Raw genomic sequence first — 16,703 nt, 5'->3', positions numbered from 1 at the left:
TCTGCTCATTTATCACTCCTGTGTTAATTTGCTAAATTGTAATTACTTCGCTACTATGGCCTATTTATTGCCTTACCACCTCACACCATTTGCACACACTGTATATAGACTTTCTTTATTTCTATTGTGTCATTGACTGTACGCTTGTTTATTCCATGTGTAACTCTGTGTTGTTGTTTGTGTTGCACTGCTTTGCTTTATCTTTGCCAGGTCGTAGTTCTAAATGAGAACTTGTTCTCAACTAGCCTACCTGGTTAAATAAAGGTGAAATATATATATATATATATATATCATTTTTTAATTTTTTAAACAGGTTAGTCAAGGTCATTTCTACATGTTTGGTAGGGGTGAAGATAATAAACAGCGAGTAGCAGCAGTGTACAGAGCGGGGATGTCAATGCAAATAGTCCGGGTAGCCATTTAATTAAGGGTTCAGCAGTCTTGTGGGTAGAAGCTATTAAGGAGCCTTTTGGACCTAGACTCGGCGCTCTGGTACCGCTTGCCGTACGGTAGCAGAGAGAACAGTCTATGACTTGGGTGACTGGAATCTTTGAGAATTTTTTGGGCCTTCCTCTGACACTGCCTAGTATATAGGTCCTGGATGGCAGGAAGCTTGGCCCTGGGGATGTACTTGGGCGTACGCATTACCCTCTAGTGCAACCGGTCAGGATGCTCTCAATGGTGCAACTGTAGAACTTTTTGAGGATCTGGGGACACCCATGCCAAATCTTTTCAGTCTCTTGAGGGGGAATAGGTGTTGTCGTGCCCTCTGTACAACTTTCTTGGTGTGTTTGGACCATGATAGTTTGTTGGTGATGTGGACACCAAGGAACTTGAAACTCTAGACACGCTCCATTATAGCCCTATCGATGTGAATGGGGGAGTGTTCGGCCCTCCTTTTCCTGTAGTCCACGGTCATCTCCTTTTGTCTTGCTTACGTTGTTGTCCTGGCACACACCGCCAGGTCTCTGACCACCTCCATATGGGCTGTCTCATCGTTATCGGTGATCAAGCCTACCACCGTTGTCGTCAGCAAGGCATCTTCTCCATTGTTTTTGATGATAGGCCACTCTGGTAGGCCTAAGTTATGATCAAATAGCTTACTTGACCACTGTTAAAACTGTAACTTAAAGCAGGTACAGCCTCTGTGTTCACAGTAAACGTGCGCCTGAAGTTTTACCAAATTTTAGCAATGTCCAAGTTTGTGCTCCGCGGTGCCCCCCAAAAAATGAGGGAACATTGGTCATAACTATTATAGAACATGATCTTTTAAATCCACTCCTCAGCTACTCTTAGTTCATCCCACCCTTCTCTGTAAACCGCCCTCTTGTGATTTCAATGTGGCATTTTTCTTTCAACTGTGCTGTGATGTTTCACATAAATTCAAATATTTGTTTGGGTGTCTTGCAGCCAATTTACAGTTTACATATTATTTGTAATTATGTTCCGGTTCCATGACCATCCACTCAAGAAAAAATCGTCACGTGTCTGAATCAAGTTGATGAACGGTTTGGAGAAAATACCTGCTTAGATGTTGGCAACATTCATCTGTGTAAACTTGTATCTACATACCTGTCAGGTTTAATGTTTGCTCTCTTCCTTGCATAGCTATCAAGTGTGTCAGAAGATGAGTTCTCAACAATATCCACGGCCGGGAATACCTCCTGGTATGGGACAAAACCAGACTCCTGGAGGAAACACTGCATTGCTGTCTGGTAGTCAACCAAACACGGCAGGTAACATTATGGAGCCTGCTAACCCACAGCAGAACTCACTTTGCATCACAGCTTTCACATCTATTTGCACTAGTCAGTCAGTGATGAAATCATTGGTCAGTGGCGTTAACTACTTAAGTAAAAATACTTCAAAGTATTTTATCCAGGCTTTATCTCATCCGGCCGTGATTGGGAGCCCCATTGGGTGGCGCACAATTGGCCCAGTGCCGTCCGGGTTTGACTGGGGCAGGCAGTCATTGTAAATAAGAATTTGTTCTTAACTGACTTGCCTAATTAAATACAGGTGAAAAAAATAAAATATATATATACATACATACATACATACATACATACATACACACACACACACACACTACCATTCAAACGTTTTGGGTCACTTCGAAATGTCCTTATTTTTCAAAGAAAAGCACATATTTTGTCCATTAAAATAACAGAAAATCAGTGTAGACATTGTTAATGTTTTAAATGACTATTGTAGCTGGAAAAGGCAGATTTTTTTAAATGGAATATCTACATAGGTGTACAGAGGCATATTATCAGCAACCATCACTCATGTGTTCCAATGGCATGTTGTGTTAGCCTTTTAAAACAATAAACTTAGATTAGCTAATTGATCATTAGAAAACCGTTTTGCAATTATGTTAGCACAGCTGAAAACTGTTCTGATTTTAAAGAAGCAATAAAACTGTCCGCCTTTAAATTAGTTCAGTATTTGGAGCATCAGCATTTGTGGGTTCGATTACGGGCTCAAAATGGCCAGAAACAAAGGACTTTCTTCTGAAACTCGTCAGCCTATTCTTGTTCTGAGAAATGAAGGCTATCTTTACTCTTTACTCAAAAATGACAATTGGGTACTTTTCCCACCACTGCAAGTCTTCTTCATAAAAATAAGTACTCCAACTCTTTGTACCACAGGAGGGGCAGATGATAGGAACCGTGACCCTCACCCAGACCACGGTCCTCGTGACCACCCCAACAGTGGTGGTGGAGCTTCGACCTTCAGGGACGACAAGCAGGAGACAGTGGTGGTCCGGCCTTACCCCCAAGCTCAGGTCCATGGACCCCCCCAGGGTCACCCCACTCCAGCAGGTCACCTGTCACTCCAGCAGGGCATGCCTGTCACAGTGTCAGCCCCTCCTCCACACATCCCCCAGGGCCTGCCTCTGGCATTCACTGAAGGACCCATGAAGGTATGGATGAGGGAGCTTTGTCTGCTGCATTAGCCCTCTCTCCTGCTGTCTTGAGCTGACTCGTCTACTTTATCTCGTCCTCTCTCATCTCTCCAGCCAGCTCTGAAGTCGCCCATGGCCAGTCGAGTGATCGCCCCAGCACCAGCCAACACCCAGGGCCACATCACCCTGCCACCTAAGGTGCCAAGCCACGTCACTGCAACCATGGAGAGCACCATGCCTCAGACCGCTGGCATCCCTGTAGCAACTATCAGTGGCCAACAGGTAAGGATTGGTGTTTGTAGTTGTAATATACCCCAGCAATAATATACCCTATTGAGGTCTACCCAATGTGATGACATGTTGAAAAATGTGGTTCCAAATCTATAATGCTTTGTGTCCATGGGCGTGGCGTTTCCAGGGCAACCCCAGTAACCTGCACCATCACCTGATGACGACCAATGTGCAGATCATTCGCAGCCATGCACCGCCCCTGCAGCTCGGCTCCCCTGGAGCCCCCCAGCACACCTTCACCTCCCATCTACCCAGAGGTCAGTCAGTCCCTGAGACAGGATAGTAGCATAGCTAACATAAACTTTTATCATTCTGAAAATAGTCAAGGTGCTTACCTTGACTCCAAAATAATTCCCCATAGTGGTTTGTTCATATTTTAACCCACTGTAGGTCCTCAGCAGAACCATCCTAAGAACAGACATGGGTATCTGTTGTTCATGTGTGTTTCCAGGAGCTGCTGCAGCTGCTGTGATGTCCAGTTCCAAAGGACCCACAGTACTGAGACCTGCTACAGGCCCTGGTGGTGGCACTGGCCCACCTACTGTCCAGCACATCATCCACCAGCCCATCCAGTCCCGCCCTGTAGTCACAACGTCCACAGCTGTGATGCCCACGGTGGTTGCCCCATTAACGGCCACCAGGCCTCAGTCCCCAGTGGTTAGCTCAGCCACGCACTCCGCAGAGATGGTTCATGGGTAAGGAAAATAAACACAGTATGACATGCTGAAAGCGTTAACCATTCTTTACAGTATTTTGTAAATGTATCTAGATAGTTAATTTTACTATTCCAGTTATTGCAAGTGTACGTAAAACCAATGTTGACTATCCCTTTGTTCTCTTCCCTCAGGCGTCCAGGACTAAATATCCACCCGCCTTCAGCCACTCTGAGCATTCAGCGTCAACCCCCATCTCGGGACAACCCCACACGCATCACCCTGCCCTCCCACCCTGCCATTGGGGGTCAGAAACCCCAGCTGCCCCACACCATGACACAGAAGCCCATATTCAGCAATGTGACTCCTGTCGCTGCTGCAACTGTTGCCCCCATATTAGCCACCAATACTGCTCCATCGCCTAGCACTACAGGTGATGCTGTTGTTGTGATAGAGATACACTACCGGTCCAAAGTTTTAGAACATCTACTCATTCAAGGGTTTTTATTTTTACTTTTTTCTACATTGTAGAATAATCGTGAAGATATCAAAACTATGAAATATCACATATGGAATCATCTAGTAACCAAAAAAGTGTTAAACAAATCAAAATGTATTTTATATTTGAGATTCTTCAAAGTAGCCATACAAATAACCTTGATATGACATCTTTGCACACTCTTGGCATTCTCTCAACCGGCTTCATCAAGTCACCTGGAATGAATTTAAATTAACAGGTGTGCCTTATCAAAAGTACATTTGTGGAATTTCTTTCCTTAATGCGTTTGAGGCAATCAGTTGTATTGTGACAAGGTAGGGGGTATACAGAAGGTAGCCCTATTTAGTAAAAGACCAAGTCCATATTATCGCAAGAACAGCTCAAATAAGCAAAGAGAAACGACAGTCCATCATGACTTTAAAACACTAAGGTCAGTCAATAGGGAACATGAAAAGGACTTTTAAGGTTTCTTCAAGTGCAGTTGCAAAAACCAGGCGCTATGATGAAACTGGCTCTCGGAGGACTGCCACGGGAATGGAAGACCCAGAGTTGCCTCTGCTGCAGAGTGTGCAAAGCTTTCATCAAGGCAAATGGTGACTATTTGTAGAATCTCAAATAAATTTGGATTTGTTTAACACATTTTTGGTTACTACATGATTCCATATGTTATTTCATAGTTTTGATGTCTTCACTATTATTCTACAATGTAGAAAATAGTAAAAAAAAAATAAAGAAAAACCCTTGAATGAGTAGGTGTTCTAAAACCTTTGACCTGTTATGTAGGTCTAACTAATCTATTTCCATTCCCGCATCATAATGACACTATCAAGACTGACTGTTTCCTTTTATTCTGCTTTAATGTTGTAATAACCACATTATCATACCTCACCCAGGCTCCGGACCCCACCCCCAAATGACCAACAGTAACATCGTCACCATGACAATGACTTCTCATTCCTCTCACGCCACAGCAGTCACCACGTCCAACATCCCCGTGGGTAAGTTTCTAAATCATTAATGTTGGGGTGCAAAGGCACCAAGCTACTCTCTGGAGTAACCTACTCCACAGTTCATGGAATGTTCATTCATAGGAGTAGAGTAAGTAATTCATAGGAGTAGAGTGGCTATTAAAAACAGTGACACTTCCTGTTGTCAACGGTTGAATGCATTGCGCCAGATTCTGTAATGTTTTAGCTTGCTTTGAAGTTATAGAAGAAGTCTCTACAGGGTGATTGTATGTTGTAAAATGAACATTTCACCCAGCTGATTGTACACCATTCCACCACCCTCTTCAGCTAAAGTGGTTCCCCAGCCGATAGCCCATACCTCGCCCAGGATCCAGCCGGAGTACCCTGGAGAGAGGGGAAACCTGATCCCCATCTCTGGTCACCGCTCCTCCCCCAACCCCATCACCATGGAGGCCCGCAATGACAAAAGGTTAGAGACGAGGGCTGATTGATTCATTTTTATTTTGGGTTGATGATAATACATTCATCAAAAAGATGATTATTTGATCCAGAGGATAGAGCATTAAAACACTTATTTCCAATGTGGTCCTCATTGGTCCTGGGCTACAATAGTGTAAAATGTCAGCGCCTCCTTATTTCTGATGTACTTGGAGTAAATTCCTGGTGGTTAGTTGAAAGTTTTTGATATGGTTGTTTTATTTCATTCATTTGATATGCACGTTCCCCCACAGGCAATCGGTGCCAGTGCAGTTCCAGTACTTCCTGCCTACCTACCCTTCTTCACCGTTCCCCCTGACACACACCTACACCCCCATCACCAGCTCTGTGTCCACCATCCGACAGTACCCAGGTACAATTCACCTCTCCTTCTTAACAACATGCTACATCTGGCTCTTTTGTGACTCTCAACCAGTCAGATAATACTCTTGTCATTTTCACAGAGCCAGATTGTTAACTTCTGAACACTCACTTTAATAAGGATTATTGATAATTTTGTTAATCAATTGCATTTTTAATTAGTTCTGACTTTCTAAACCATGTTCAACATAATAATACACTAGTCTAATCTACATCTATAATACCAGATATATATCTCTCATCCTGTGTGTCAAATCCAAACCCAACCCGTCGACCCCACAGTAACCCCTCAGGCCCCCAGCGGCACGGCCATGCAGACCCAGACGAGTGTGGGCGTGGCGTCGGCAGTGCACCTCAACCCCATGCAGCTGATGACGGTGGACCGCATCGCTCAGATCAACACGCAGAACATCCAGCCTGCCGGCTTGGCCACGCAGGGCATCCAGCCAACCACCATCAGCGCCCAGGGCTTGCATTCCGCCACCGGTCAGATCACCGCACAAAACATCCAACCGGCACCCATCAACCCACAACAGCCAGCCAATGAGAACAAGACCTCAAGTGAGTTGGTGAACGAAGCAGTTTAAGTTTCGTTGAAAGTTTTTAAATGAGTTTGTGTCAGGTCTGAAATATATTATGAATAGAATCATTCTACGCATTTTCTCCAGTCAAGTATTTTCACTTCTTTATTCATCTGTTTCGTTACTTTTAATTTTAATGTTATTTATTGGAGATTTGAATCACAGTAATAAAAAAAATCCTAGCAGCTATTCTTTTCAGACAACTATTCTAACAACGTTGCTCTGTCTTCTCAGTTGTGTTAGCAGACGGCACCACTCTGGTAACCAACCCCATCGGCCAGACGTTCGGCGGCAGCCAGCCTCCCACCTCTGTGGGTCAGACACACCCTCAAAACACTGGGCCTGGTGCCCCCACCCTGGTGTCCTCTCCCCGACCTAGCATCCTACGTAAGAAGCCTGCCAACGAGGGGTGAGTTTAGAAAACCCCTCACGGTTTTCCTTTCCTTACTACAGCAGTTGTGGTCACCAACTCTTGTCATAAGTAAGGCTGTTACAGTGACCGTATTACCGCCAAACCGGCGGTCATGAGTCATGAAGGCAGTCAAATTCCACGTGACCCGTTTAGTCACGGCAATTAGGCTTCTCTAAGCTCTGATGCTGCTGATGGTCATTTGCAGCCTACCAAACTTGCTAACTGCCTGGTACTCAGCACTCTATTGTCCCTCTAATCACTCTGACGTCAATGCAAATTTATAAAAAAAAATCAAATTAAACACTTCATGAGAGCCCATGGGCTTATGTTGTTGCACAACATTTCTATAGGCTATGCAATTGCGTGAGAAAACCTAGTGATGGCCTCTATTAAAAAGAGGAGGATCCCACCAGCTTTCTATAGGCTAGGCCTACTATATTTATTTCTCAACTTTCCTCATATTAAACACATTGCTTGTCTTTACAACAGGTGTATAGCCTACCTGGCTGGCATGAAAAAGAAACACAGGAAATGATTAATTCGCTATTTAAGTGCATAGATTACATTTTTTCCCACTGCCCCTTTTTTGTTACAGGTGCATGATAATGCTCCATTCTAAGTCAAAACAAATTTCACACATATATTTTATATGAAAAGATAAGATTAAATCAAGAATAGTCTGATGGGTGACAATATTAGCTTATCACTTGTGAATGATGCCCAGCTTAATAGGTGTTTTTTTGTTTTTACTTTTTTGAATCATAGTCACACACCTCATGTAGCCTAGCCCATAGGCCTATGTGTTCTAATAAGGTTTGTATCACAACTAAAGTGGCCAAATAACTAAGCACATTTCAAATTAAGCACATTAATCCATTTAACAAGGGGTGTAGAGCTTAACTGGCATACATACGCTGCACGTGAGTTTGGGGAAGAAAGTTTTCACCATAAAAATGCACCTTTTTATAATAAAAGCATTACATGCATAATCGCATTTGTGGTCAGTTTTGATAATGGTGTTTTCCCTAATGGAACATTTGCACTTATAGCCTATTGCAGTGTGCACATTGTTGAGCTTATAATGTGAAGAAATAGTCTAATAGTTTCTAAAAATGTTAAGTTAAATGTCTGCCTCATTGCGTAAAGTTTTTTTGATGCTAATGGTTGTATTAATTTGGGATCTATCTCATCCCACAACTCTCCCAAACTGTTTGGAATGTTTATTTCTCTCACAGAATATAATAGGTCAACTTGTATGCTATGGGGGATAGTAGATTGACATAGGCTAGTGATTTTGCTGTTTGTTAGGCCTACTCATCTTGTTGGCTGACAAAAATTAAATGTGGACAGTTCTTCCAATATTATTATTTACCTTTATTTTATTAGGCAAGTCAGTTAAGAACAAATTCTTATTTTCAATGACGGCCTAGGAACAGTGGGTTAACTGCCTGTTCATGGTCAGAACGACAGATTTGTACCTTGTCAGCTCAGGGATTTGAACTTGCAACCTTTCGGTTACAAGTCCAACGCTCTAACCACCTGGCTACCCTGCCGCCCCATATCTTCCATATGCACCTCAGAATTGGATAAGGATGGGTGCAGTTGCGTCCCCGATGTGTCTGTCTTCACTTGTAGCCTGTGAGAAAGACCAGATCAGGTGATGACAAGCCGTGTGAGTGAGTAGTGCTTCGGAGCAGACAGCACTCAGAGAGAAGGGCTGCAAAGGGCATGGATTTTTTTTAGGATGCATTATGGCCACACAAAGGGGATGCCACCGGGAAATTCAAGGCATTGTCAAGGGCTTGTCAAATTGTGAATGAGAGACTGATGAAGTTTGTACACCCTGGACAAATAACAAAGCAGAGCTCATGCCTTTTTCAAGCAGCTTTTTTCAAATCATCGTTAGTCGCATCTTGCTGCCTTACAATGTATTAAATCAAAACATGTAGCCCAGAGTTTGTAGAACAACTAAAGTTACATGAATAACTCATTAAGCATTTGGAATAACTATTTCTTTGTTAACCAATCAACACAGAATAGCCACATGTGCTCGCACTCCCTCATCATTTGGAGATTTGTTCAATATATTCTTCATACTATAAAATAATGCCACGGAATTCTAAGCAAATCTTGTCTGCTAAATGAACTAGTGTAGCCCACTGCCATATGGCATTAACCAGATCAGGACCTAACATAAGGACATCTGAGTATGCGATTCTGTTCTTCTGAAATAGGCTACATTTTCTTCAGACCATGTTTCTTTAGACCTGTCTAAAATAAATAAGATTTATTGTGAAGGTGTAGGCTATATTAAATGGATATATTACACCTTTTAAAATGTAGATGTTCCAAAGGTCTGCATCAGTGGCTTGTAGGCTATATGTGGAAGCCACGAGATGCTAAATGTGTTTATGTTAATTACCAGTCAATTACCTGTGAGACTGACAGTTATTTGCTTGACAATCACCGGCTGAAGACCACCGTGACCACCACAGCCCTAGTCATGAGCAGCTACTGTTTGAGTAGGCTTTTCTTCTATCCCAACACTAACGGGTGTCTGTTTTCCCTATAAAGGTCTGCAGTGAGGAAGAACCTGATCCCAGAGGCCAACAGCCCCAGGATAGACGGAGGAATCAGGCATGCATCAGGGTTTCCACGCCCAGCAGGGTAAGACGTAGCACTGCACATTGTTAGTAGGCCCTGATCAAAGACTATGCTGTGTACACACGCTGGAATCCTCTGGTCAACCACATACTCCTGTATTAACTATCTTGTGGTTGAAAATGTACTTTCAAATGATTAGGTGGTTGATGATCTTTTCTCTGACCTCCCAGTGTGAAACACAAGCCTGATCTCCACGTGTCCCTGGCTCCCCCGGTGATGTCATCATCCATGGAGGCTCTGCCCAGCCATCAGACCAATGAACACCAGCAGCATCCCGGAGCCCCGCCCCACCAGCAACCCTCTCAGCCAATCCAGACGCTCCTCTCAGTGTCAGCACCCCCACACTCACAGCCTGGCCCCGCCCTGTCCGCCATCACTCCACCAATCTTGTCTATGGCCAACGTGGTTGTTCCGCCTACCCAGTCAGCGACCAGTAGCACGGCGGCATGTGGAATAAGCTCCACCCTCCCTGAGATCAAGATAAAGCAGGAGGTGGAGGCCATGGATACCTCCAAACCAGGTACATTTGAATTGAAAAATGTATTTGCCACCACCAAAACCAATAATGTTGTAAACTTTTTGTTTTATTGGTGTCCTATTGCTGATCTATGATCAGTTTTCCTTTTAAATCAAGATAAATAAAGGGAGGGGGGGCTGATCAGCATTCCTACTCTGACACACTTAGTGAATACGGGCCCTGAGCTATTGATCTCCTAGTTCTTCCTCTCTCTCCTCGCCCTCCAGGTCCCCCTATGCCCCATTGTGGTACCCCCTTGTTGTCCATGATGCCCAGTGGGGATGTGACCCCCGGGGCCTCACCCAGGAAGAAGCCCCGGAAGCAGCAGCATGTCATCTCCACGGAAGAGAGCGAGATGATGGAGACCAACAGCACGGACGAGGAGAAGGTCCTAGCCAGACCCCTCAGCATGAGGGCCGAGAAACGCAAGTCGCCCCTCAAGGAGTACATAGGTAGGAGAAAGTAGATACTCAACCTCTTTATTCATGATTCACTTGTCCAGGTTAAGGGTAAGTTTGCTGCAGTTAAGGTAGGCTAATTTCCCTATATTTGACCTTGTATAAGTGACCACTGTACGTTTCTCTTCCCTGCAGATGAGGAAGGGGTGCGTTATGTCCCCACCCGTGCTCGCCCCCCGGTCACACTCCTCCGCCACTACAGGAACCCCTGGAAGGCTGCCTATCACCACTTCCAGAGATACAGTGACATCCGGGTCAAAGGTCAGACCAATGTCTTTATTATTGATAGCATTCAATCATAACTGTATTTATAATGAATTGTCATACATTCTGGGTTCTAAGAGCTTGTTGTGGGACTGAAATGCACTTAATGGGACTAAAATGTGACAGGTAGCCTAGCGGTTAGAGTATTGGGCCCATAACCGAAAGGTCGCTAGTTCAAATCCCCAAGCCAACGAGGTGAAAAGTCGATGTCGATGTGCCCTAGAGCATGGCACTTAACCAAAGGAGGCTGCTAAGGGGAGAACGGCTCATAATAATGTCCGGAATGGAAACCATGTGCTTGATACCATTCCACTCCAGCCATTTCCACGAGCCCGTTCTCCCCAATTAAGATGCCACCAACTTCCTGTGCACTTAACCCTAATTGCTCTAGGGTCGCTGTTGATAATGGCAGATCCTGGCTGTGACCCCACTCTCTGAGGGTGTGTGAACATTTCCAATTCAAACATGTGTATTAATACACACTTGTACATGTGTGAAATAAGACAAATATAAGCACCAACCAAATGACCCACAAAAGATTATATGTTAAACTGGCTAAAGAAGTGGCTGATTTCATTATCACACCTCTTTCCCACATTTATGTATAATTTGCAAAGAGCATTGTCCCCGATGAACTGTAAATAAGAATTTGTTCTTCACCGACTTGGCTAGTTAAATAAAGGATCAATTTAAATAAAAACAAAAATCACACAAAGGCAATAACCTCCTAAGATCAGAAAAAATACGAGGATACTTGGCAAAATGCGATATGTCATAAACCGAAGCACTGCTCTGTCTACACAATGATCTTCCCATTCAGCAGTGACTGTAACATTACATGGACCAGCACACACCATACCAAACTACTATCAATCTATCGCCTGCAGTAACGCTCGTTATAAATCATATCTGCTCGTTTTCGAGAGCTTTCATCACCACTTTTCAAACTACGAGGACAGAAATGTTTATTGAAGGAATTATCTTCAAGTTGTTCAATTTGTTTACGGCTCTTTTTAAATCACTTATTACCCGCTTTCTTCAAAAACGATTTCACTGCCACGTTAATTCCATAACTACTAACAAGAAACAGACAACCGCTACGTCACCCACATTCAAGAACAACAAATTCTGAATGACCCACAGAGGCCCTATGATCTGGAACTCACTCCCGCCTGAATATGCCAAGCGATCCCTGTCATTGTACTGAAAACATGTTTTGAGGCACCTATTGTCCATCACAGCTCTACACCCTAGTCGTTGGACTTTCTGCTTAGATTTTATTTTATTGGACCTCTTTTACGTTTATTTGTCTACACTGCTTAGTCTGTGTGATTTATGACCACTGGGGGGCCGGGGGCCTCTCGACAAACCCTTTTGGGCTTTTTTCCCCCTCCTGCACATAGTTTTTACACAGTAAAAAAGACTCTTTCTAGTTTGCAAATAAATTAACTAAAAACTAAATTTATATTATAAAATGGGCTTTTCGAGACTCTGAAATTCACTTATTGAGGACTGAAATGGCAGTGATGCTCTGGAGGCTTTTGATTTCGAATTGTTTATTCATTGTTTTGTTTGGACAACTAAATTACACAACAATTATTACAACAACATCACACAAGGTTATTATTCTCACCAGATGTTAAGATGCATACATAGGAAAACATTTAGAAATCATACATACATACATACATACATACATACATACATACATACATACATACATACATACATACATACATACATACATACATACATACATACATCAAGAGGACAACTTGTTCTTGTGCTATGCACTGTGAAGCCAAACTGGAAGGTGTAGTATACTATGAAAGCGAGTGTCATTTGTTGGCTTTACGTTTTTGGAGACGTCACAAAATGCTAATCGGGGAAATGCTATTTACCTTGCCTGCAAATGACCAGTCACTTTCATAGCACACATATTACATGACTAGGGCCTAGAGTTTATCCCTGTAATCCATGTAATTTGACCAGGAGAAACTCCTGACCCTAGTTATAGTTAAATAGCTTAATGGTGTGTGTTGTTGAAGGTATTACTGTATTATAATATGGCTTTAATGGTGCGTTGTCATGGTTTCAGAGGAGAAGAAGGGCACCCTGCAGGACGTAGCCAATCAGAAAGGGGTGGTGTGCAGAGCGCAGGGCTGGAAGATGCACCTTTGTGCTGCACAGCTCATGCAGCTGGTGAGAGAAACACTACTTCCCTTTTACAATGATCTTTGTATAGAGAGTACAGTTACTCAGTGCGGTCAACTTTTAAGCACTATGGAAAGACAACTTAAGAGTTATGAAGTTGGAGGTGGAGCGAAAAGAGATGACACTTAAATTGTACCCAAGTGAATCTCATTGTCTCGCGTCAGAGAGAGCGACGACCGTCTGCACTGATAGTGCTTCATGGTAATGCATCACGTTATGACGTAGCTGTCGGAAGACAATGAAGTGGGTCTAAAACTAGATCTTCTTAGAACACGGTACTTGTCCTCCTGAATAAGTCTGTTGTAGTGTTGGTCTTTATACGTCTCTCCTCTCTATCACTAGACTAATCTGGAGCATGACGTGTACAGCCGCCTCACGACCCTCCAAGAGGGTCTGATCCCAAAGAAGAAGGCCGGGTCGGATGATGACCTGCACCGTATCAATGAGCTCATACAGGTCAGAGGTCACACACGCGACTACACAGCTTTTTCAACTACAAAAAATCCATGCACGTCTGCTGCTCATGGGTAGAAACAGTTTTCTCAGACCACGTGACCTAACCAGGAAAGACTCTTGGCCCTAGTTATAGCCTACAAACCCCATATGTTTTCTCATCACTGTTTACAATATCTCATCACTATATGACTGTTTACAATATCTAAGAACTCTCTATTTCCATAAACACTACTACTACTACACACTATTATAACCAGGAATGCTGCCATGTATCAGTATTTGGTCTGGTTTTGATCAATTCCACAGGCAGCTTTATACCATTTCTGAGGACTCAAGGGAAATTCTACCTGGGCCTAGTCTTTGTTATGAATGTCAGTCAGCCATTTTTAATTGTCTCTCCCTCCCCTTTCCCCAGGGTAACATGCAGCGCTGTAAGCTGGTGATGGACCAGATCACTGAGGCTAGAGACACCATGATGAAGGTGCTGGATCACAAGGAGAAAGTCATGAAGCTAATCAACAAGAACGGTGGAGCCAAGAAAGTCAACAAGCTGAAGCGCAAGGACAAAGCCTAGAACAGAGGTGGGAAAACCAAGCCTAGGCTGACCCCCTGTACCCTTCTCTTTTTGAAGGCCGCACTAGTCTACACCCCTCACTGATCTGACCATGGTTTGACCATGGACAACTGGCAGATTGTGGCAGTATGGTGTCTGGGGTTACTTGTTAGCTGTGCGTGACCGTCCAACCACTCTTGACCTAGAACTGTGACCTAGAACTGAGACACAAGTGGTCGGCAGAAGGAACAGATACAGTTCCACTATGTCCCAAGTGGGGAGCTTGTCAACGGACCGGAATGTACAAGTATTAAGACTGCTTCAGGAAGTTGGTATGTCCTCAGTTGTTGATTGGATGGCGGGTAGAATTATTATGATTTGATTGGTTGAATGATGGTCTAGAGGGGATGCACTATGTTGAATTTATACCCTTGAACATTGTGTGGTGTAAAGCATTGATATGGGTTGTTGAACTATCATCAAGTACTTATTACGTAATAAATGTGTAAATCTGTACAATGTATTTATCCTTACTTCACTCTGGTAATGGGATCAAATCAGAAGTGTGCTACCAAGTGCAGTCATTGGAAATGTCACTCTACGGTCCAAAAGAAGAGTTTTGTATATCACAGTATTCCACAAATATATATATATGTCAAGTACTTTGTCATGTGCTTGTTTTAGCTTTGAGTTAGCTGTCTGGCAAACTGAATCAAGTACAGCTTACGTATTTGACCCCAGGTTCAACGTAGTAATCTCTTAAGTAAAGATTGTAAAAGAAAGTGCAACTGTCATCTCTTCTATACCTTTCACTGAGTACGTGTTACTCTATTTGGGACAAAATATTTAAGGGATGCCTTTTCTACTGCTATCTGTAGCTGAGTGTACAATGTCTGTAAAAATATAGGGACAATGTACTTTAAGGGGCTTTAGTTTGGAATGTTGTACAAGTATTCTTCTTGGTTTGTGGGCAAAGGGAAAGACACTAAAACTGCAACAGTGTTATTCATGTCAGTCTGACATTTCAAATGAAGACATGACTACCATTTTGATGCATCCCCTAATCAATCATACAGTATCAGACCGGAAGAGACGAAGCGAGAGGTTTTACTCCGCCCAATATCTTTCCACGAAAATAAGCCCACAAAGTGAGGAATTTTTGTATGGATGTCAATGAGTGTTGGATTTGATCAACAAAAAATTTAACTAATTAGCTACGTGAGGCTTATTTGATTGAATATAAGTTTTGCAATGATAAGGTTCTTACGAATGCACTGACGTAAGTGGATTCTCGTGACATTACGGCAACTTCGGAAAATATAAATAAATAGCTTATATCGGAATTGTGCCTGCTGTTATAGAGAGAGATGTAGTACTTATCATGGGTATCACCTGTTTTAGCATGGACATTGCAATTGAGGGCTTCCACCATTTTAAAGTAGTCAACTGGGTGGGGATTTCTGAGTTGGGAGCAATCAACTAATGAAGAAAATGTACTACTTTAAAATGGAGATGTAACCCTGATGCTATAATGGCACAGATACAAAGATGAGTCCTCCATCTCTATGGCCTGCTGTTCAAATACGCATCTGCCCTCATTGGCTAGAATGGTCCCACCTGATCGCGCCTCGTTCTGCCTGCCTTCAATCTTTTGAGAACATGTATTTCCATGAGAGAGGTTACTCCATGAGTCTACAGTACCTCAAAGTTGAATAAGGACAGATCTGTTGTCCTCAGTCGCTACATGTCTATTGTCTATTAATGTTCTAATTCTAAGTAAGCATGCAAAATATTGCTAGACAGTCAATGAGGAGTGTCTCGTTATAGAGTTATTTGCTGAAGAACACAAGTTCTTTTAAATGTAAATGGACATGTTTTTTTTTACCAATATGAACTGTGAATATACAAGTATACCCACTCATCAAAAGTGACGCTATTATTTGACACCTTTTGGTGTATGGTAGTTGATTACATCAATACAAGGTCATCTGTAGCTTCTGAACAACTTTCAGTGGCAGGAAGGTTTTTTGTGCTTTTTGTATGCCATATCTTGTTGATTCTGTATAGTATCAACTATGTTTTGATAAAATATGGAGTAAGAACTGTATGAAACCAGGTGAAATTGTGCGTCCATAGGCTTATATTGTGCATATGCACACAATGTACAGTATCTATACATTCTTTAATGTTGTATGTGTAAAAATAAGTAGATTTAGTTGATTATATGGACTTTTTTTGTTGTTTTTGTTTTTTGACCAAGCAGGTTTGCTAGTGTATTTTTCATTTATTTTAATATGCGTTGTAGCTTATGGTGAATGTGTATTACATGCAGTGGGTCTAGATTATTACATTCTGTTTGTTTGTTTTGCCATTCCCCATCACTGCAATAAAGACACTTTGTACTAAG

General features: G+C 42.7%; 1 protein-coding gene across 1 annotated transcript in view; it reads left to right on the top strand.

Moving 5' to 3' along the window:
* Nucleotides 1–16,703, top strand: part of LOC135515460 (histone deacetylase complex subunit SAP130-like) — a 19,629-nt gene extending 2,926 nt beyond the window's left edge. The window contains exons 3-20 of the mRNA XM_064939116.1: nt 1,609–1,736; nt 2,652–2,926; nt 3,023–3,190; nt 3,327–3,456; nt 3,651–3,894; nt 4,047–4,285; nt 5,245–5,349; nt 5,647–5,788; nt 6,051–6,169; nt 6,460–6,738; nt 6,993–7,167; nt 9,745–9,837; nt 10,005–10,354; nt 10,579–10,803; nt 10,945–11,070; nt 13,172–13,275; nt 13,630–13,743; nt 14,159–16,703. Coding sequence (XP_064795188.1) covers nt 1,628–1,736; nt 2,652–2,926; nt 3,023–3,190; nt 3,327–3,456; nt 3,651–3,894; nt 4,047–4,285; nt 5,245–5,349; nt 5,647–5,788; nt 6,051–6,169; nt 6,460–6,738; nt 6,993–7,167; nt 9,745–9,837; nt 10,005–10,354; nt 10,579–10,803; nt 10,945–11,070; nt 13,172–13,275; nt 13,630–13,743; nt 14,159–14,317 — 3,156 coding nt within the window. The 5' untranslated portion in view covers nt 1,609–1,627 and the 3' untranslated portion in view covers nt 14,318–16,703. The remainder of the gene's footprint in view (nt 1–1,608; nt 1,737–2,651; nt 2,927–3,022; nt 3,191–3,326; nt 3,457–3,650; nt 3,895–4,046; nt 4,286–5,244; nt 5,350–5,646; nt 5,789–6,050; nt 6,170–6,459; nt 6,739–6,992; nt 7,168–9,744; nt 9,838–10,004; nt 10,355–10,578; nt 10,804–10,944; nt 11,071–13,171; nt 13,276–13,629; nt 13,744–14,158) is intronic.

Source organism: Oncorhynchus masou, chromosome 3 (genome assembly GCF_036934945.1).
Source record: "Oncorhynchus masou masou isolate Uvic2021 chromosome 3, UVic_Omas_1.1, whole genome shotgun sequence".
Lineage (NCBI taxonomy): Eukaryota > Metazoa > Chordata > Actinopteri > Salmoniformes > Salmonidae > Oncorhynchus > Oncorhynchus masou.
This window is presented reverse-complemented; position numbering and strand designations above follow the sequence as displayed.